We start from the raw sequence: 22350 nt of genomic DNA, 5'->3' as shown, positions 1-22350 counted from the left end.
CTGCAGCAGCAGGCAGAACCTCCTGTAGCTGTTGCTGCTGCTGCTGAGGTGCTGCTGGGGGGCACGTTAGTGATTGTCTTCTCCCGCTACTGACGGCTGTTCGGTTCAGCAAGGGTTTGGGGTTTAGGGTTTAGGGTTTAGGGTTTGGGCTGTGCAGGAGACGCGCCAGGTGTACGCTGAGCTGCAGCGCCTAAGCCGGGACTTCTTGCCGCTGCTGCTGAACCGACAGCGGAGCTGCTTCTTCCGCCAAAAAGTTCCGCGTAAGAGTTTAGTGTTTAGGATAGGGGCCTAGGGTTTAGGGTTTAGGGTTTAGGGTTTAGCGAGCTGAGCTCAGGGCCACGGTTTAGGGCTTAACCAGCATGTACGTGAGCAGCCTCACATATCCATGCACGTATGCTGCAGTGACAGTGCGTTTTAAAGGGTCATGAGTAGGCCATAAGGTCCCGGGTTTATGGATTAGGGTTTAGGGTTTAGGGTTTAGGGTTTAGGGGTTTGAGGCATCTGTATAAGTTGTTGTATTCAGAACAGTCATCGCCGCAGGCAACGGAGCCCAAGGCCCGCTGCAGCTCGGCAGCAGTTACCGAGAGGCTCCTTGAGCGTGGTGGGTGGGGTCTGTGTCTCTTCTCCCTTTCTCCCTAGACATAGTAGCTGAGGGTTTAGGGTTTACAGCTTAGAGTTTTGGGTTTACAACTGTGGGGTTGGGGTCTGCAACTGAGGGTTTAGGGTCTAGAATGTGCTAGGGTTTGGGATTTAGGGTTGAGAGGCCTGGGAAGCATCGAGGCAGTAAACCCTTTGCTGGGGTTTGTATTCGGCTGTGCATACAGGGAGGCAACGGCAGGCAAGAAAGGAGCTACTACAGAAGCAGCAGCAGCTGCTGCACCAGCAAGAGCAGCAGCGACGACCCTACAGACCCGCAGAGGCAGCGTCGGTGAGACGTAGGGGCCGTGTCAGGGGCAGCAGGCTGCAGCACGAAGGAGTACAGATTCAAGTTGTAACAGTAGTTGCCGCAATCATTCTATTCTCTTTCACATGTATTATTATCAGCACCAATACACTCGAGCTGCTGCTGCTGCGGCTGCTGCTGCCAGTTCTCTCGGGTGTATATGCACCTCAGCCTTATGCGTATAGCTGCAACTTCAGCTGTAGATACACCCCAAGTGCAGCTAAGCAAAACACTTCCTCAGCAGTTAATTATAATGGGCAGTCAGCGCTGTTGAGTCGTGTGCGATGCAGCTGCAGACGACGAACGGGGTGTCTCGGCACTTGCAGCTATTCGAGTTAGCGCAGTACCAGCAGCAGCAGCAGCGGCGGCAGCAGCAGCTGCGGCAAGAGCAGCAGCAGCAAGATGATCTAAAGGAGTGCACCTTCAGGCCCAATTTGGTGCTGTCTCATAAATTTCCTCGGTAAATGAAATGAAGGAAGAGACTCTTCTCTCCATCCTCCATTCTCTCCTCCGCTTTCTGTCTCCTTTCTGTCTCCTTTCTGTGCGTGCTAATTAGTTAAACATCTTTCCTCTCTATAGATGCCGCTGCGCTGTCTCCCCTGGAGTGTCTGTACACTTCAACGAACAGTGGGGTGTATTTTTATCTGTACGACCAGCAGTCTTTTTCTATCGAGGTGCATCTGCGTATGAGAATATGAGAGTAGATACACCCGAAATAAACACAGGCATATCTGTTTGTGGTTGCATGCATGCATGCATCTGTTGCACCACGTATATAGATAAGTATCTTTGCTTCGGAGTGTATCGTGAGGTGTGCATGCATGTACGGGGCTATTTTCAAGCTTTCAGCCTGAGTATGTACTGATGTATAGATGCATTTTGAGTTTGCTGCAGCAACAGTTTCTATCCCTTTGTTTTGTTTTATCTCCTTTTTCGTTTGTTTCTGTATCACGCACCTCCGCCTTCACAGCACAGCTGCATCCTAACAGCATAAAGGATACAGCAGAGCTTCTTTACTTCAATCTCCCCCGTGCTGCTGCACCTGTCTTCGTAGGGGCCTCGGGCCAGGGCCCTCTCCCCCTGAGGGTTTTGGTGCTGCCGTAGAGCGTCTTCGCCGCGGCGCTGCTGATAGAGATCGCCTCTTCAGGTTTCACCAAAACAGGCAAACCCTAAACCCTAAACCCTAGCCCCTAAACCCTAGCTGCATGTATCTCCTTTCCTCACTCCATACACCCTCGCTCTATTCTTTAACACAACCCGAACCCTTCAGTACCCCCTCGTTGAATCAAGCAAATTCTGTGTTTATAATGAAAGCGAAATTATTTACGATAATATAAGATTCAATAGAAAATGCAGGACATAGGCATCGCAACAAAGCCTCAAGCTGTAAACTGTATTTTTTTATGTATATACAGGAGATAAAGGGATTTGAACCCTTGCTATATATATATATATATATATATNTATATATATATATATATATATATTATAATTGTGCATATATATAATTATACATATGTATAATATATAACGCATAAACCGCATATTTCTCTCGCTCAGGCTGGTGGAGACGCCGTCCCCCGCACGCAGAGACGAAGCTCCTTTCAGCTTCTCAGAGGGTCACTATACCCTCCGTCTCGCCCCCGAGGTCTTTGGCGTTTCTGTTGAAGTACAAAAGGGAAGGCTCGTTCGTATTTCTATCCGAGAAGGCGAAGACCCCAGAGCAGCCGTACGCAACCCTAAACCCTAAACCCTAAACCCTAAACCCTAGACTTCAACACGAATTCTCGAACCTTGAACTAAATGTCAACATACCCACACAACGGCAGCTTAACAGCTTCTCAGCAAAACCTAGCGGTGTCAGGAGGTATAGCTCGAGGGCCAGAAAAGCTTTCAAGGCTGTACGATTGAGAGTAAATGGTTTAGGGTTTAGGGTTTGCGTATGCGGCGTTCAGGTTGATTCTTTCTGCCGGTCCCACGGCTTGCACGCAGAGGAGCAGGAGTGGTTGAGCAGCATAATTTTGAAGGAGATGACAGCGCGGAATCTTTTAACTCTGGTGGACGGCGACGGCCATGGGGAGAAGCGTCCACAGGCTGTCGAGACACTCCAGGAGTCCCCCGGGTCTCAGCAGCAGGAGGTATGGCATCGAGAGCCCCCCAAGGCTTATAAGGGGTCTCCTAGGGGTGCCACAGCAGCGGGACCTGCAGCAGCCTCCCCTACGCAGCCTAGGCTTTCTGATACGGAGCGGCGAGGCATAAAGACCGTGGGGAGGCCGGTGCAGCAGAGCTTGTCAGGCACATACACCCGGGAGGGAGACAGCCTGGGTAGCCCCTTGGCAAACTCAGGGGCCCACAAAGATCAGTCCTCAGCCACAGCAAAACACGGCTCAGGTGAAGTGCATAAATATCAACATCTCGAATACCACGACATCTGGAACGTTCCAGTGGCGCCCCCAGCTGAAACACCCCCAGGCAGAGAGAAAGGCACTCCCTCTTCTCCCTCCTGCGGATTGCAGCCTGGGCAGCAGCAGCAACAAGAACGACAGGCGAAACAGAAACATGAACGAAAGCAGAAACTGCTGCAGCAGCAGTTGCAGCAGCAGAAACTAGAACAGCAAGAGAAGCAGCAGCCACGGCAGCTGTCCGGGCCGCCCCGAGTACATCATGAGGCCCTTAACGCTGCACCCATGGGTGCTGCTGCAGAGACGCCCCCGCAGCAATGGCAGCAGCAACCTGAAGAAAACACAGGCGAGGGGGAGGGACAGAAGCAACAGCAACCGCAGGGTACACCTGGCAGCACAGAAAACGGCAGCCTGCGCTGTCTAGCAGTCTTCACTCCTGAGGCCGAGAAGGCCGTACTTGGTTCCCCCTACAGTCGCATCAGCAGGAGTAGCAGCAGAAGCAGCAGAAGGGAGGGTCCTGAGATCCCTTCCAGTGAGCGCTCATCGGGATGGCTTAGTCCCGTTGCGACGGAGAGGAACCCTTGAACTCAAATGAATGCAGTGGTTCTCGTCTTCTAGGCATCAATTTTTTCCCTTACTTTTTAGTCCTTTTTGAGTCTCTGTAGCCACTCAGTAGCCTCAGTGGCTGTCAACGCTCCACAGTGGTTACTATGTACACCTCGTAGTACTGGTGACCAGCAAAGGGCGTTTGCTCACTTCCTTCATCATAAGTTACAAGTAAACGAGAGAGGGCTGCGAGGCCTGACTGCGAAGCACTAGAGGTTCCCGGGATTCCTGTTGATACAACGCCAATTTTCCTTTGCTGTTGCTGCTGCTTTTGTTGCTTCTTTTGCTGTCACTGCTGAGGCTCCCTCTGCTACAATGAGAAACGCTGCTGTTGGCTGCTGCTCTTGATGCTGCTGTTGAATTCGTTTGTATCATTAGTGGGGTTGAAGGTGAGGCAGTGGTGCCGCGACGATTCTCAACTCACAAAGGGAGAGAGCTGTTTGTGGATGAGATGCTGCTTCTGTTTTTCGCTTCTCTCTACTTTTGCTCTCCTCTTGGAGGTCTAGCGAAAGCTGGCACGAGGAAAGCACTGCTCACAAGGAGCCAAGAATAATCGTTTCCCTCTCTGTAATTTGAGATACGTTTAACTATGTGTCTACTGTGCCTCAGTAGACACCGGAACAAGAAACCTAATGGCTGGAAATGCTGCAATAAAAGTGGTAGCTGACTCACGTTCCGTGCGGAGAGTAGCCAACCATCCACTGATGCTGACCTACCTCCAGGACGCGAAATGGGCAAATGCAAGAACAACACTTCAAATATCCATGGAAGATTCAAAGCAAAAACAGTTCAATATGTTTCCCTTGTAGTAATTGTTCGCTCTCGACATCATGCGAAAGATTCTGCATGAAAACCCCAATGAACTCGACTCAATAAAAGCCAAACGTGTGTCGAACACGGCTAGCAGCACATGGGAAGTAACTGCCACTGCAACAGGGCTCCTGGCCCTTCTCCTAGGACCGTAGTGAGCTGTCATAGACTCACACCAGTTTGGTTCAAGGTGTCACAGCCTCAGAACAAGAGTTCTTGAAGGAGCATACGGCCTCGTTTCCTCTCTACAGGAGTCCCGAGAGAAGTGGCAAAAAGCCTGGAGCTAAAAGGGAGAGGTGGGGCATTTCCTGGTTTGCAAATGCTGGTGAAAGGCAACCCCACATGGAAGAATACCCAAGCCCCGTTCCGACGCATGCAGTACCACGGTGTTCACTTACTATACCGTTACTTTGGCTTTCCGCAGCCAACATAAAAACATTTACATGGTACATTTAGTAACCTCCGACAGATCCTCGAACAGCAATCACCTCTGAAGATCTGTTCCGAGAAGCTTTAATCCACTCGTCATGCCTCTAGAGAACCCGGAAAAAGGCCGAAAGCATGACTCACAACTTTCACGTTAAGCTCTTCGCCCTTCACTTGTCAGCAGGAGAATCATTCCTGTTTTTGGGTCTCATCCTAGTGATACGCTTCAAATCAGCGGGTTATCTCGACTGAATATACGCTTATTTAGTATACCACCATATTTTAAGGCTGATAATGAAGCATCAGAGCATGCGTATTGGTACTCGCGAGGTTTTCCCGTGCATAAGTACGACGTACCAGCAACCATAAAGGCGCATCTGCTCCAAAGTATGCAACTACACTCCCTATCCCTACATCGTTTGATTCGAAGATTTTCTTGAATGCGCTGATAAGAAGCAAAGACAGCGTTTACCCGGGCCTCCGCTTGCGTAGATGGGCATATTCGCGTTACAGTATCTATCACCCTGACTCCTTTTGCAGGAGCACGAGAACAGTAAAGCCTTTGAATTCACGCATATATAATGTCGCTTAGGACCGGCTAAACGGTGATCAAGCTTACTCTTCTTCACTGCTGAATTCAGACTTCTCACTTGAAGATTTGGTGCCGTCACCGAAAACTGCACTATACACTACGCAGGCTCACGGTGACTGCTTCTCCACAATACACCTTACTCATTAAGAGCCCGGCATGCTCAAGTATTTGTGTTAATGGCCTGGTATTGGTAAGCCGTTGCAGTGTCGAAGCGTGGTATATCCGGTAAGTAAATTGTTACAAACTGCCTATAATAATTTGAATTCGGCTTGCATGGGCGCCATCCTGTTCCTGTCTCTTGCGTGGCGGCCCCTCCTGTCCCTCATAGGGAACGCTCGCGCAGCGGGCTGCCCCTGGGGAGAGTCTAGAACAGGGCGTCGGCACACTGAGAACAGGAGCGCGTTGGTAATCTTTAACTGTCGTAGCCTGGAAAGCCCTTCTTCAGGTTTATCAGGACCTGACGATAGGTCTCGAACAGCGAAGTGCCCGTCATATGAGAGCTGTCAACACTTCTTTACTCCCCACTAGATCGATAGACCTCCTTATCGCAAACTCGGTGCTTCTGCGGTCTTCCCTTGGAACAGTGTGAGTAGCAAGCTGTCATTTACTGTTTTTAGTTCGAATCGTCGGCCTGCTGAGGGAGAGCACCACTCCAGCTGCTATATGACTGGCCTCAGGTGTTAGGGTGAAGGGTTCCTCGAAATCAGGGAGTGCTAGTACCGGAGACAAACTTCGGTATCTGAAGCAGCTCCTCACGGTTCTTCCATCTCCGTCAAAACAAGCCATTCGACCTTCATTAGGTCCTTTGGGGGAGCATCGATGCTGGCAAATGTGGAAATGAAGTTACGATAGCAAGATGCGAGGGCAAAGAAGTTCTGAACGTCCATGAGCGTGTCCAGGGGAGGTGGCCAACTTCGACTGGCCTGCCTTCGTTGTATCTGGTTTGACGCCTGCTGTAGAGACAGGAAAACCCTTAGAAGATGAGTTTTTGGAAAAATGCGGATGCCGTTGCTACTTCCCTAATCGCTGATTCTCACGTAGGGGTTGCAACTGTCGCCGTCCATACGGATAACCATCCAGCCGTTATTGACTAGAGAAATAAAGGCGTGACCAACCTGTTCATGCAACTCTGTTGGTGCATGCATAACTCGGCATGGCATATAGAAGTATTCCAGTTTGAGCGGACAGGTGTGAAACTCAGTCTGCTGTCTCCCGTCGGGATGTACGGGGATATGGAAAAACGCGTTAGCGGCATCTGACGAAGAATAGACTGCTGTGCCGTACAAGCCGGCACGTAGTTCGTCAACTCGGGGCATCTAAAAATTCTGGACTACCCTAAGTTTGTTAAGGGGAGTGATGCTGATGCAAGTACCTCATCTCCTGCCCTTCTTCGCCAACACCGGATCCTCCCAATGCGCTCTAGTTGATGCCTGAACTTTGCCTTTTGCTAGCGAGACGTCTGCCTGCCGCTCGTATTCCTCTTCAGGATGTGGGGGTCGCATTGCCAAACAAAGCATGGAGATCGCCCAGTAATGCGTCCGGTGAGGAGCGCTGCTCGCGAGGCGTGTTGCCACCTCTGCGGGAACTATTCGTTATTTCGTGCATCTTAGAACTCTCTGTAGTGCTTGACCCGTCGCTCGTTGTGGAGATTTGCTATGACGGAAGCTGTATGAGTATCTAAAGAATAAAAATAAGGCAATTTGCAAACAGAATCCTCGCAGGCAAGCGCAGTTGCAGAACACGGTACCTGGCCTGTACGGCCTGCAGTGCGTCGCGAGAGTGTCTCAGCGACCACTTCGGTGATACCCTTGATATGCTTAGCCGTGAAGTCGTACTGCCTGAGCCAGAAGAGCCACCGAACAAATCCTTCATTTTCGGTCGTTAAAGCAGTTTGTCAGGCGTCTCCTGCATTGATCATCGAGTTGGACAGTAAAGCGCCCACCATGTAAGTAATGTCGACAGTATTGTACACCCCACAAGACCTCGTAGAGCTCCTACTCTCTTACCGGATAATTCTACGGCCTTTCCGTGAAACGACGTAAGCAGTAGACGATTATTTGATGCTTTTTCAAGCCGTTGACTTGCTGAGAGAGCATCACCCCTACGACCGTGTTGCTGCCCTTGGTCATGAGGAGGAAAGATTTATCAACATCAGCGAGCGCGCGTACGGGGGATGATTTCAGGCTTCCGATGAGGGATCTTCATCTTCATTCTCGGTCCAAATGAACTGCTTGTTCTTACTGAGAATATGCGTTAGAGGGGCGACAGTGGAAGCGAGTGAAATTGCCGTCGTACGGGGTGATCTCCAACAATGCCTCGGCGAAGTCAAATGCTGAGTATACCACTGACCCATGTAAGCGGTCAGGGCTTCCGTCGATCCGGGGCATCGGAGACTTTTATTTGACCGTGATTTTGTTTAGGGGCATAAACTCGCGGCGCATGCGTCACCTGCAGTCCTTTTTCTTTGCCAACACTGGGTTGTCTCCAAAAGCTCGACTTGACGGCTTAACCTGGCCTTTCTTTTAAAGTTGGTCCGCCTGTCGCTCAATTTCCTCTTCAAGATGTGGGGGTTGCCTGCATCTTGGGACGAAGCTTGGGGCTACGCCATGAATAAGTTCGATATGGGGCGCTGAGCCCTCACCGGCTGGCCTTCCCGCCAGTAACTCTTTGTTATTGAACAAACCTGAGAAAATTTCCTTCGACTTTTCCCACCTCTGCTGTTCCTTGGGTGCTAATCGGATATAATCCCCTGATATTGTGGTCTTCACAAGACGATAATGGGGGAGTGCATAGATAACTCCGTCATTCCCTTAAGTGCCTCTGCACTGCATGGAAGCCTCCTCGCTCCGCTTTCTTTGCGGCAGTTTCCACTCTCCTGATAATATAGAATATGCAAACGCCGCTGGTAGCGGTGAGAGTTGCAGCCTCTCATCACTTCCTGACGGAAAAACATTTTTGGTAGCATCAGAGAGGAGCATTTGCGCGCTCCATTGGGTCACCTACGGCATGCTTAGGATTATGCCGTGGTGAACTGGCCCAACGTAGAAGTCCTTTATCATGTTGATGTGCCCCATTTTGGAACTAAGGGCACGTTTACACATTTTCCTTCCATGTTTTTGCCTATTCGCGTGCACTGCCTACCATCCTCCAAACGTAGTCTCAGGGACTGCGCCAAGGAGTGGACGGTTAGGTTGTGCCTTGCCATGGCACCCGACAACAGATGCAGTTCGCATCCCGGATCAATTAGGGCTAGCAATATCTAGTCCTTAATACGAACTTCTACAAGCACGGGATTGACTCGAGACGGACCTGCTGGTGCAGCAATCATCTCTTTCGGGCCCGTCACTGCGCCGCCCGCTGCGTGGGGGCCCGACCCTTTCATTGGTCGCCTAGATTGTTCCACTGGCGCCGCTGTGTGTTGTTTGTCTTCACTTATCCTTTAGCATTTTTCATAAGTCTGCAATCTCGAAATATGCGACCCTATTTATTGCGCAAGAAGGAAATAGGCCATTCCGTACGTCTTTCAGGTGTCCGGGAGGCCTGATTCACCGTCTGTTGCCGGTTTCCGTTTCTAATTTCTCCCCCGGTCGATCTACCATGCACAGACCCGATATCGAAAGGTTATATATAGGAACCGTTCCATGTTTTATCGCTGTAAATACTCACTAAGCATTTGTATTTGCTTGCAGGAAACCTACCAAGACCAAGTGAATGCTCCCGTGCGAAGGTCAGACACCATGCTATTTGCAATACATGGTTGGAAGGTTCTGTGATCACATTTTCCTGCTGAACAGTTTCATCTGGGTGTTTGGGGTGAAACGCGCCTAGATGAGCCAGCTCACCGGGACAGTGGGATCAAAGAACCTTCCAATCAACCCGGGGTTGGGGCACTGCCTCGTCTGGGGTCGTGGTGGGTGAAGGCAGACTGCGCATTCTTACGCATCTATCTGGCGGCGTTCCTCGCAACGGTTTGTTCTGTTTGTCATTCTAGCTTCCCTACTTGCAGTTCTAAAACAAGACAAACTAATATTTTGTACTGTAAGATGAGCCAAAGGACTAGAGGAGCCTGTGCTCCACGGGGCACGGCCCGGTGCCTGTGTGTCGAGTGAGGTCGTTCGCGCTAACTGGTTGTGGGGCTACGCAGTTGTTTGGGAATTGACTTAGAAAAATACAGTGTTCAAAGTAGTAAGTTAAATGTTAAAATCCCCTGAAGTGATTGGAATCCAACCTGAAAACTTGGATCCGGAGGCTGTCGTTGGTCTTCATCAGTGCGGCCGGTCCCAGCACCTGGTAATTCATCCAAGGACATCCGCAGGGCGGAAATACCCGCGTGCAGGTGCCTGCATGCTCGGCGAGCTCCCAGAAAGAAAGACCCGGAAACACTTGTTTTCAATATTGTATGCATTACGAAACTTAATTCAACGATATAAAGTATATATTAGCGTGCTCTCACCTTAAGCGGACGACCAAAAGCTGCCACTCGAGACAACAACCTGTCTGCTGATGCCAAGCCTGCACATATGTGCAGTTTTGATGCATGCGCTCAAAAGGAATGCCAGAGATTGCCGATGGGGCAATGCTCACGCCGACATGATCGTTGGAGCCCTTCTATATACCGTTACCAACTCTGAAATCTCGTTCATCCTTCCGTTTAGTGCTAAGCGGGCAGATTTCGCCTGCGTCAGCCTCTATGCAGTGGTGAGCGTTGGCTGATAGCGCCACAATGTCGAGGCGGCTGGGCGTCCCGGTTTGCCGAAGCTCTATTATCGCTTAGTAGACAGCATTGCGCGTCAGATTGCGATTATTCAGGGGAGGCTTTCGCCTCGCGCGAACAACCCACGGGTAGCTGCCCGGAGGTCAGTCGCCGCCAGTCTGAAGTAAATGTCGCATCAATCCTAGCGTAGGCCCACACCCAAACAAAGCCCACACCCAAACAGAGCCCCTCGACTAAATGCTCTGTAAAGCTCTATCGTCATATGGGTGCCGTTTATCAGTAAGGCACGCTGGCGAGCGTCCTCTACATGCCTAGAACGCACACGCGATTGCTCACTGTAGCTCATGTAGAAGACGCTCGCGAGCGTCCTCTACCTGTCTAGTACGCATAACGACTTGCTCACTGTAGCTCGTGCTCCGGCTAACTGCGATAATCACGATAGAATCAGCACCAGAACTAAGTCGATTCAAGCTACGCGATTATCAACTAACTGCGATAATCACGATGGAATCAGCGCCAAAACTAAGTCGATTCAAGCTACAAGATTATCAAAGGCCCGGTTACTGCGGGGGGTTGTCACTGCACAGACTAGGCCTGTTCGTGACAACAGCGAAAACTACCGAATGTCCCATACAAAGGCAATTCCAAACGCCGTATACCCGATGCAAGACCTCATCATACAAGGCCTCATCGGCAACACGATGACCTTCAAGCCTACGTCAAAGACGAAAGCGAGGTGCACTGTAGGTGAAAACTTGAAGTAAGAGTTTCCCAAAACCAGCTGACACCCTCCGCCTGCCCCCAGGCGTCCTATGCGTTGAGCTCAGGGCATGGGTGCTGCGGGGAGGAGGCAGCCAGGAATGGCGTTGCAGCGCATCTCGCTGCGGCTGGTGAAGCAAGCGAGCCTCACGCGTGCACAAAAGGAAGCTTCAGCGAAGCTTCTTTTACTGCCTGCTTTACCTCTGAATACACTTGTAGAGCGTGTGTATTAGCTTACATGCAAGCTACCAAGGCCAAGTGAAGGCTCGTGTGCTATATGTAGGCAGACCACGCTACACCGTGTTTAGTGAAACGCTCACGACACAAGGTATTGTGATAGTAAAGCGCCACCTACTCATTGAAGGAGGTCACCGCAGGAAAAAAAACCTAGCTTCCAGGCATATTAGACGGTAGTTTTGGTAGCCTCTACTGTGTTACCACTGCTGCTGTTGTTGCTACTGCTGTGGTCGGTCTCCGACTCGGAGATAGAGTCCTCGCTGCTGGTGCTTCCCAGTCGCGTTAATTCCCGGTGCATTTTAAACAGAGGCGATCCTGAAAAAATTGCCAGCAGAGAAGCAACCAGGGTTCGGCACATGTAAGAGGGGTACGGTTTAACGCACGACACTTCAGTGGCCAGTCCACTACTAATGACGCCCCTCAGGGTTGAGTCTAGCTTTAAGTAGGGTATAGAAAACTCACTCAGTCGATCCGAAACGCCACTTGGGCCCAATAAGCGGCCTCCTAAGGAGAGAAACACAAAACATCAAGCATGGAGCGACTAGGGAGATGAAATGACGAGATTACGCCTTGCCTTCGTTGTAGATGCAAGGCTTGCAAACGAAATGAAATATCTTCTCTAGAAACAGAAGTGTCTACCGAAGCCAAATGCAGAACAGGAATTCAAGATTCACAGTTCAGGGTTTAAGACGTACTGTTAGGGTGGCGATTAGGCGGGTGGATGTTCAGCTCAGGCTCCGGGGGAGCAGAACAGTTGCGCCACTGCTCTGTTGAGTTGCAAGCCACAGCACAAGAAGGTAATCAACCATAAAAAGGAAATTTCGAAGATGTACGCAGGAATACAGGGTGAGATACCGGAAGACGGCAAGAGCTACAAGTGCGCGGTGAGGCAACTCATAAGGAATCTACTGTGGAAGAAGGCAAAGGCAGCTGGTGGGAGCGCCACAACGTATCATGCAGAGCAGAAGGAAACGAAACCGAGATACATAAGAATGAAAAAGCTCTTCCGTACTACACCTCTCATATTAGCGAGGACAGGAAGACATGGGCACAATTTCGGGGAACACGCGCAAAATTCAAGGACTCGAAAACTGAGTAGAGAGTTCAACGGAACCGCAAAGCAACATAGGAACACAAGGGATAAAATCTGGAAAATCACACGAGAGCGGCAAGCAAGCATCCCGGCGGATGGAGAGAAACGGAGCGATGGGGAGATGAAGGAAGAACTGGCATGTGTGGACGCAGGTGCCAAAAGAAGTGAAACGGAGGCCAGTGGAGATGCACACGGAATAACGCTCTCCCATACGCATGAAAAGGAACACCCGGAAATACAGAGACACACACTACGCGACAGAACCAAAGGAGGGACGTGTCTGACCCCAACTCAACCGGTACTGAGTGACCAAACGGCAATTCTGGGCGCTTGAGCCTAGCCCGTACACGCTTAGCCATAACATCTGAGTACAGTCTGAGTATCAGGCACCAGCTGTCTTACGAAGGTCCTCATGGGCTCTGCCCCGCTGTGAAAACGAGAGCTTGTAAAGCACGCTAACACACGCCACGCCTGCGGCTCACCGTAATTCTCTGGGGTGAGGGTCAGCAGCATGCCAAGGTCTATCTTCTGCATGTCTGCATCCGTCTCATCATCTAAAGGCGTCAAACCCAATCCGGCAAGACGGCCCTCGTGCAGCAGCATCTGAGCACAACGCCGACACTCACACCCAAGGCCCGAAAACCTGCATCATCAACACTCAGCTAATCTTGGGAAAAGCGGCCAAAGGCTCACACGGGCCTTCACTGAACTTCTAGCGGAACATCCTTAGAGATGCTGTCTGCGGTCTCCACATGTTTGTTCGTCGGTAAGGTGAGGTGATTGCATGCCGTGCAACACGCGCTGTAGGCTCAGAGATACGCTGTGTGCGCTTAAAGCAGTTATTTTAGAACGGGTAAGAAGAGTATGTGGCTTTGGATTAGCCGGCAGGTGATCGGCAGCGTGAGCACAGTGGTGAAACAAGCAAATAAGATGTGAAGTCTTAGGCCGCTACTTCGGCACAGACCTTGCGGGTGTGCATGTGCATACCTTGGTATCATCTTCAATGGCCAGAGCCCCTGTCATGAGGGCAATACCCCGTTTGAAACCCATTTCCACAAATGCAGCCTCCTGTTCCAACTGCTGGCACATCTTCGCGTGGATTTGTGAGGCAAAAGCAGAAATCTCCTCCGCCTCCCACTCCCAGCTTTCCGGTTCCTCGTCCTCCTACGCAAAACATGCACATTCTAGATTTCTGCCCTCGAACCCCGCAAGGGCGTCAATCTCAGTGCAATGCACTGTTGCACCACCCACGTATAGACAGCACCGTGAAACGTGAAGATCGCCACGAGACAGACAAGCAAGAAAAGAAACTACAGGGGATACATGTCAGAGGAGTGCTTCAGTTCCTCCAAACACTACAAATGGAGCTATGCTCCGCTTCAACCCAATGGACGGCAGACGCTTGTATAAGATATGAAGTGACCGAACTGTCCATGCAACTCAGGGCATGGCGGCCTCGGGTACTGGGATGGGCTTCGTCTAGTCTGTTCGTTACTGCTGTCTACGAGTCGACGTATATTCTCAACTATTTGTTTAAACAGGAGTCATTTCTAAAAAACATCCGTGAACAGTCTCTCGCATGGGGAGATATGCTATCAAGTGCCTCAGCACACACTTTAATCGATTAGCTGCTGCCTGGAGAGGTGCTTAATACGGGCTGAAATGGAGCTTTCCGCTTACACGCATGCAAAGAATAGGCGTGTTGTGTATGGGATTAACTAACCTGCTCCTCACGAAGATATCCCGAGTCGGCATCGCTGTCCGGCTCACTACTGACTTCAGTCACGATACTCCCTAGGCTGCTGCTTCTAAAGCCCCTTCTGTTGCTGCTGTCATGCGTCAGCAACAGATTCTCAACTAACTCCACAAAACCCATGTTGGCAACTGCGTCTTCCTGCACTCGCCGTCGCCGCCCCGTCCCCTTACCCCCCTCTGTTGCTTCCGGGTGAAACCGCACAGTCGCGCCACCCTCATCCTCTTCTGCTGCTTCTACAGCTTCCCCCTCCGATTCTGGCGCTCCTTCTGCTGCCGGGACATCGTCTCCCGAAGCTTCATCAGGAGATGTACCTGCATTGGTAGCACCCCCGCCTGTTACTGCAGCGGCGGCTGCTGCAGCAGCGGAAACTAGCCCGAAAGACCACCACGAAGAGCTCTGCAAGGATCACACATGCGGCCACAGAACATCACATGCTACCCGAGGCTGAATCAGCACCAGCTGATGCTGCTGTTTCCCTCTAGCGCAGTGTCGCACTTCAAGCAGAGTGAATGCGTACTCCTCTATGGTCTGCCCAATGGAGGCAGTGCCCTACCCTGAAATCTATGGCTGCATTCACGCACAGCAGCAACCGCACAAGCAGCAACGATAAGAGAAGCCTAGGTGCGAGAGTAGCTTACAGAAGGTTGTTCATGAGTTGCTTCTCCTGGAGTTTCATCTTTCAAGTCTGCCTTTTCCGGTGGGGGGGACGATGCAGGGGAGAGACTATCTCCTGACATTTCTATGTACCGGTCGCCGCGGTTGTTGTTGCCGCTCGCGCTGAGGTATGGTCAGCAGCAGCGGCAACTGCAGCATCTGGGGATAAGGCCCTCCTTCCCCAGCTCAATCTGCTGCTTGGTCCCCGTGCCTTGATGAAGGGGAATGAGCAGAGCGCTGCCGGCATGCAGCAGCNCAGCAGCCCTTCTCGCCTCAGACGACAATGAGTTTAAGGTATCTATAGCTTGCTGGCAAGCACAATGGGTGAATAAATGTCTTAGAGTATGGAATGTCTATGCGGCTGCAGAAGCAGCGAACTTATCTGCAGTGCCCAGCAAAACAACGGGCTGAGAGCGCGATAAGAGCGCATGCTAAGATATAAGGGTTAAGCTGAAAAAGAATGTGTGCACGTTGCTTTCAATGAATTGGTTCTCCCTCGAGCTACAGTGAGCAAGCCTCGGTTGACGGCAACCGAGGCTACCAACTGGGTAACTAGCGTGGGAAACGCATACGCAAAAACGAGGTTCAATTTACCTTAAGAAGTCTTTATTTTCAAATAAAAGCAGTTGTGCCCCCTTTGCAAAGATGGAGCGTACATGCGTTCTACTGCGGAGCTTAGCGCCCGTCTGCACAGCCGGCGACACAATCGGTCTGACGCTGTAGTGCCCTGGGGCTCAACAGGGCAGAGGAAAGGAGTGAGAAATCCCCCCACATTACCAAGATACCGAAACTTTCCCTTTTTTAATACTCCGAACTCGCCAATTTGCTGCACGAATGATGATCCGTTAGGCAATAAATAGTCGATGTAGGAGCTAGGTCCGAAAGCGGCCCAAGGGCGGGCCTGACTCGAGTCGCCGCTAAGGGCTAAGCTATCGAGCCCCGTAGCGAGAGGTTGACGAGTATTAACGAGCCAACACGAAATGTTATAAGCAGAGAGTCCTTGAATAAACGGGAGAAACGTAGTTCTGGGTCGTTGGGGGCCGTCGCCCGTCACATCCAATCGGGACCTACGGGGTCGGCTCGAGGATGCCGGCTTGGGCCGCTGCAGCCAGTCGGCTGCGACTGAAACCCATGTAACACCCATGTAGTAAGTGGCTGTGACTGTAGGTACATGACAGGACTAGCGACAAGCTAACCCGCAGCAGAAATGTGATTGTAATAAGGAAATACGAAGTAACAGCTAAGAAGGGATACTATGACACTTACTAGTGGTAATAGAACTGCCCTATTGAAGTGTGCACGCACTAAAATATTCCCCCCCGCGGCGAAAGCGCGTGGCGCAGGGACACGCGTAAGGGCGGGCCCGGAGGTCGGGGGAAAATCGGTGTAGCATGATCTGCCTACAGTTAGCACAGGAACCTTCACTTGGCCTTGGTAGGATGCATTTAAGCCAATGGAAACGTTCTACGAATACATTCAGAGGTAGACCATACAGCGAATGAAGCTTCTTTGAAGCTTCCTTGTGCACATGCGTGATACTGGCTTGTATCAGCCGCAGGGAAGTGCAGCTCCACTTCAGGCAGCCTCCTCACCGCAACATCCAAGCCCTGAACTCAACGCCCAGGAGGCTTGAGGAAAGGGGAATGATATCAGCTGCTTTTGGGAAACTCTTGCTTTAAGCCTTTAGCTACATTGCAGCTCTATCCTGTCCTTGATTAAGGCCAGTGGGCAAGCTTTACAGGGGACGCAAACAACCCAGAAGCCTGCTCGGGGGGCGATCTGGCAGAAGTGGAGCGAACTCTCCTGGACACGCTGCAGTGACGACGGCGCCAGGCTCGGAGGGCTGGCCAACCCTGTAGGTGAGTGGCTGGTTCTCGCGCTGCCGGGTTTTCGGATACCCCGGATCGCTTGACCAGGTATTGAATGTCCGATCTTTTACCCCGTTGGTCAAGGATATAGCGCACTTCGTAGCAGCGAGTGAAATTCTCATGGATATCACGAGCAGGTAGCCGACCAACTACTGTATCACGAGACTTCATCGCCGAATCCCGAGACCTGTCTGGGATCAGCTGAAAAACATGAAATACATTCTGGCAGTCAAAAGNTTCATCGCCGAATCCCGAGACCTGTCTGGGATCAGCTGAAAAACATGAAATACATTCTGGCAGTCAAAAGTTTGAGGGAAGGCCAACATTTGGATGACCTTATAGATGCGTTCTGTGACGGTAAATGGTCCATAGAATCGGCTTTCGAACTGAGAACACAAGCTTTGTGGAGGAAGGTTCCGACTGCTGATACGTACTCTGTCACCTGGCTGGAACTCCGCATCCCTTCTATGCGTGTTCGCACAGGCTTTCTGCTCCCAGCTAGCTTTGAGAATGTAGCCTTCGGCCCGATCGAAGAGGCGCCTGAAAAGCTTGCACATCGGTGGTATGACGGCCGGAGCGGGATCTCCCATGATGTTCAGTTCCGCCGCTGGAATAGGGTTTTCCCTTATCATGACCTCAAAGGGGCTGAGTTTGGTTGAAGAATGGCTACTGGTATTGCATGCCAGCTCCAGCGCCGGGAGAAGTCGTTCCCATTCGTACTCATCTGGTTGAATATTTCTGCGAACCATTTGCTCGAAGGTCCGCTGGACTCTTTCCGTTTGACCATCCGTCTGTGGACGGGACGCTGTAGAGATAGTCCGCTGGATGTTGAGTTGGTTGCAGAGACGTTCGCAGAGCTCTAGGCGGCCCACAGTAACATGGTCATGGTGTAAATACATGATGTGAGTTAAAACCTATAGAAAGTGCGACACACAATTTTTCCATACGCCATTATTGCACACGAGCAGAAAAGGAAAAAGAAAGACAAAGGAGAAACACCTAGTTGCTATCTCAAAAGAAACCGGGTTAACGTCAGCTAGGACGGCAGCTTGCTATGGTTTTTGAAAAGCTGAGCACCGGGCAGAGCCGTCGACCCAGGCTTGCAAAGAAAGGGCTGCGTAAACCGAAAGCTCTGACGGAACGAGGCGGGGAGGATTACAGGGTGATGGAGGTACTAGATCAGATGACGCGCCATGAGGAAGATGGACCTCCACCGGTAGTGTGGGAGGGTCCAGCAGAGGAAGCGCGCGAGAAGGGGGGCAAGAAGCGGAGGGAGGAGAGGCAGGACCTCTCTCTTGGGAGATACGGGTGGCGAGGCCGGCCAAATCGCAACAATTTAGGCGTTGACCTGTTGTATGGGGGTGGGCTGAAATAACCGCTGGTCCATGGTATGCAAAAGCGCCAATCACAAGCCCAGTCTAGGCGGCAAGACGGGGGGATCACATGATGGCGAGACATAGCATGAGTGACCCTGTCATCCCACGTGATGGTTTGTTGGGCGGGAGACTCTGCAAATCCGTAAGAGCCTGGTGATCAGTATACGCGGTAACCTGCGCCGATCGAAGGAAATGCTTCCACTTCTCCAAGGCCGAGACTAAGGCCATGCGCTTTCTATCGTATATGGAGTATGTCTGCTGAACCTCAATCAGTGACTTGCTGAGAAAATCAACTGGTAGAACTGGTCATCGGGGCCTTAGCCCAGGGTTTTAGCCAGTTGCACTCGTCTTCTTAAAAAAGGAGCTGGTCTCCTCTCCGGTCACTAAGTGTCCTCAACCGAACGAAAGAAGGCCATGGAGTCGTCAACTAGAGGAGGGGAACCTTCCGCACGACACTCTGCTGAAGGCCCTGTTGCAACAGCAGCAATGAAGCGCTGCGTGATGGTACAAGTACTATTGGAAATACAGTTTGGGAAGGAAACGGGAATCACCTCAGGTAGGCGCACTTGCAGGAGAAAGTGCTCGGCAGATAAGTCGGCGAGACGGTGCGTCAGCGACCACGTTTGCGGTACCCTTCATGCGCTTGATTGTGAAGCATTTTTGCGAGGGCTGCAAAGTCACCGAGCAACTACTTACCTGAGGAAGCCTTAAAAACTCTCCGATCGTTTTTTTAGATGATTGCTAACCGGTTTGAGCAGTGGAAGTATGCCATATAAGGAGTGCCAGCAGTCCTTTGCACCCCATCAGACCCCGTAGAGCTGCTTATCAAGTGTCGAGTACATCTCCTCTCTTTCCCTGAAGAGGTATGAGTAGCAGGCGATTCTCTGGTGCTTTTTGTTCTTGACAGGTTCTGCACTTGCCCCCGCTAATTCCGGATGGACATAGGCGCATCCTCCATGCGTATAACCATCGAGCCGAGATTTAACAGGCAAACAAAGCAGAGACCAGACTGCACCTGAAATTCGGCAGGTGCATGCATAACTCGACATCGCATATAGAAGTAATCATGCCTGCGACTGTTGGTATGGAACGCACCCTTGTGCATGCCGGTTTGATAAAGCAGGATATATAGCAACGCGTTGGCAGCTTCTGATGATGGATAGGGTGCTGGGCCTTCCAGGCGGCCAAGCTATCTGCGGTTCGGGGGCACCTAAAACTCTCACTTCACCGATATTTTGGTGAGGGGCTTGCTGTCGATGCATATATGCCATCTCCGGCCCTTTTCATTTGCCTGTATCTGACTGGCCCCACAGGATCTAGTTAGTGCTTGAAATCTGCCTCTGCCTAGCTAAACGTCTATTTTCTTATGCATTTCATCTTATAGATACGGCAGTTGCCTGTATTATGGTAAGAAAAACTTGCGGTTGCACTGGTGGTTAGTTCGATGTGGTGCGTTGGGCGTACTGAGTGTTGCCGCCCCACTGCTATACCCGTTCCTTAATAACGCACAGAACTATCCCTTCAGGTGTGTCAAATTATTCTTTTCATCCGTCGTTGACTGGATGGACTCTCTCAACACTGCTATCTTCGTAACTCCATCACGTCGGAATGCGTGAAATTCATAGCTGTTGCGAGCAGCACTTCTGCACTGCGTTGGAGTCTAGTCGCTCCTGCCTCCTTGGGACACTGAATCCACTTCTCTTACTGCAGAGGAAGCAAACGCCACTGCGAGTGGTGACAGTTGCACTCTCACGTTGGTCGCCAGGATACACTTTTCAATAGTATTTCAATAATATCTTCTGGAGGCGGCAGGCGTGGTGCGTGCTGACCACTGTGACAGTTACGAAATGCCCATGATTATGCGGTAGCGAATTAATCCGCCGTTGAATTCCTGCATCACTGTATCCATATATCCTTCTACATCGTATCTGCACTTCGCATCCATACTTTAGCGAACCCTGGTATTTTGTTCACAGTCGTCCAGGCGTACTCGTGGCGCTTGCGCCGGCGAGCACGCAAGTACCTCCTTGTTGTACCTTCAGAGATCAGAGACGCACTACGAAGCTTATATCAAGCAGCGCTCGTGAATGCTAACCGCTTGTACGAACTTGGATATGCACAAATGTGACTGGCGATTGATCAGCTGGCGCAACTGTTGGCTCTGTTTGCATTCCCGCTGGCTATTGTGTTACTTAGAGGCCAATAAGCTTCTCTGCTCGTTTTGTTGGTTTCCTTGTCCATGCTGATAAAACTCTTGCTCCTTTAAGTCCCTGTCTTTCTTTTTGCCCTTGAAGGCTGGACTTATAGGAGCTGGTTTATTGCACAAGAACCAAAGCTAGGTGCCATTGGTGCCGAGTTTTTGCTGCCATCTGTTATCGCTCCGTCTTTGTCGTTGGGGGGGAGAAAGGCGGGTGGCGTGACAGTCACAACTATACCACTGAGAGTCTGTACTTCTGGCTCGTGTTCAAAGCTTTTTCTCAGCTATGGTGGTATCACTAGAGCTTCTTCCTTCCGCCTCAGTTCGCCTAAGCTTCCATCATTTGCATGAAATCTACCGCTTCCCCGCTCTATTCCCTCTTCTTGGTCCCGCCTGCCACAGATTTTATCCTTCAAGAAGACAGCCCTGTTGCAAGCCATTGATAGAGAAGCTTTGACTCCACCTTTGTATTGGCGTTCACCAAGAAATTGTTTCACCTACTGCGAAGTGCCAATAGTTTCCGTTGTTTAGCATTATCAACTGTGTCATAGCGCGCTTCTTGCAGCCATACGCTCATTCCCCTGCTGGCATCTGGACAGCCACTTCGGTCCATCTGCATGTGCCTACACTATCGGAATCTGCTCTGGAGGGCAAATGCCGCTGCCCAAGTAAAACCACCTTGCTGTGCTTCCTCTTCTAAAAGGAAAGAGGCCTGTAGCAGCTGTAGTTCTTGAGGCGCATTTTGAGAATGCAAGTAGACTCCAACCGAGGTTGGCAATTTTGTCACTGCACCGGTTTCGTGAAGCCTGTCATAATTGGGTGATTGCAACATGCAGGGAAATTCTTCGTGAAATGCCTCTACGGACAAAAACATTGTTGGCTTAGCGAGCTGCGAAGGAACTAATGCTTTCAAGGCAATGAGGTGCCCAGTACCTGGTAACCTCACTTCCTTCTCTAAAGAGTAAAGATTGACCAGGTTTTGCTCACTGGAACAGATGGAGTTTTCGGCAAAGATTTGAAAGTGACTGCGCAGAATAGTTTCTCCCCTAATGGTAAGAAGCGCCTGCACCGCTAAACGGCACTCTGGGTTGGAACGTCTGGGCGCCAGACAATGTTATCAGCCCCGATCGTTTCGTAAGTATGCCGCGGAGCAGAGTGTCACCTGTTTTCGTCTTTCGCGTAGATTCACCGTTAGCTGCGACAAAGCCAAGGCTGTTGCGAGGGAACGGCATTTATAGCTAAAGTATTAAAACTCTTATCCCGACTTCAGGGTTCCTGAGCAAAGCGACTGGGGTCCTTGGCGCTGTTGGCCAGCAGAGGAAGCCTTCCAAGAGTCGTAGCATTCTCTTCTGCGACTCCTGCCGCAACGGCAAGTGGCAAGCCCCCTTCTCGCAAATATAAGAACGAAGTAACCAATTATCAAACACGTTTTTGAACATGTTTTTGGATTACAGTAACCAAGATAACCAAGATACACACAAACACGTGCACAGGCGCATATTTCTCATATTTCTGATAGCACCTGCTATTACTGGTATATAAAAGAATTGCTCGAACGCTGACGGAAGTGTTAAACACAGTTTACGGCGACCCTTAACCCCTTTGGTATAAAACAAGCATATGGAAAGAAAACACAGCAACATTATCCCTACATTTAGTAGGTAAACTAAATTGCTTTATGGAATGAATTGCTGGTAGAAACGAACGTATTTGTGGAGCATCTGTAATCGTGTCTGAACCCGCCATAACAAAAATTGCCAAGGCTACTACAGCTGTAGCAGGTACGAAAGATACTACCGGGATCTGAAAAAAAAAAATAGTACTTAAACTAGCATGCCTGCAGCGCATGTGTAACGCTGGTTCTCTGGCCTTGACCTGACCAGAGACGAGCCGCAATGAAGGCAAAGACTTAAAGTA

The 22350-nt window shown here is 50.7% G+C and overlaps 3 protein-coding genes across 3 annotated transcripts; 2 read left to right on the top strand and 1 right to left on the bottom strand.

The window, feature by feature from the left end:
* Window positions 1-359: 359 nt before the first annotated feature.
* EMH_0051020 (uncharacterized protein) lies at window positions 360-3930 on the top strand (the record flags this gene model as incomplete). The annotated part of the gene is made up of 6 exons (XM_013500177.1): window positions 360-391; window positions 489-601; window positions 825-928; window positions 1240-1403; window positions 2504-2672; window positions 2899-3930. 6 exons carry the CDS (start codon window positions 360-362, stop codon window positions 3928-3930), a joined length of 1614 nt encoding a protein of 537 aa, XP_013355631.1.
* A 7725-nt stretch (window positions 3931-11655) lies between these two features.
* On the bottom strand, window positions 11656-17759 carry EMH_0050910 (uncharacterized protein; the record flags this gene model as incomplete). The annotated part of the gene is given in 10 exon segments (XM_013500176.1): window positions 11656-11804; window positions 11952-11993; window positions 13065-13185; window positions 13570-13746; window positions 14306-14734; window positions 14977-15115; window positions 15587-15678; window positions 16957-17096; window positions 17100-17132; window positions 17303-17759. Coding segments are annotated over 10 exon segments (1779 nt in total).
* A 155-nt stretch (window positions 17760-17914) lies between these two features.
* On the top strand, window positions 17915-18235 carry EMH_0050800 (uncharacterized protein; the record flags this gene model as incomplete). The annotated part of the gene is made up of 1 exon (XM_013500175.1): window positions 17915-18235. The coding sequence occupies one exon, from the start codon at window positions 17915-17917 to the stop codon at window positions 18233-18235; it is 321 nt and encodes a 106-aa protein (XP_013355629.1).
* Between the last annotated feature and the right edge of the window lie 4115 nt (window positions 18236-22350).

This window comes from Eimeria mitis, genomic scaffold (assembly GCF_000499745.2).
Source record: "Eimeria mitis Houghton genomic scaffold, Emh_scaff51, whole genome shotgun sequence".
Lineage (NCBI taxonomy): Eukaryota > Apicomplexa > Conoidasida > Eucoccidiorida > Eimeriidae > Eimeria > Eimeria mitis.
This window is presented reverse-complemented; position numbering and strand designations above follow the sequence as displayed.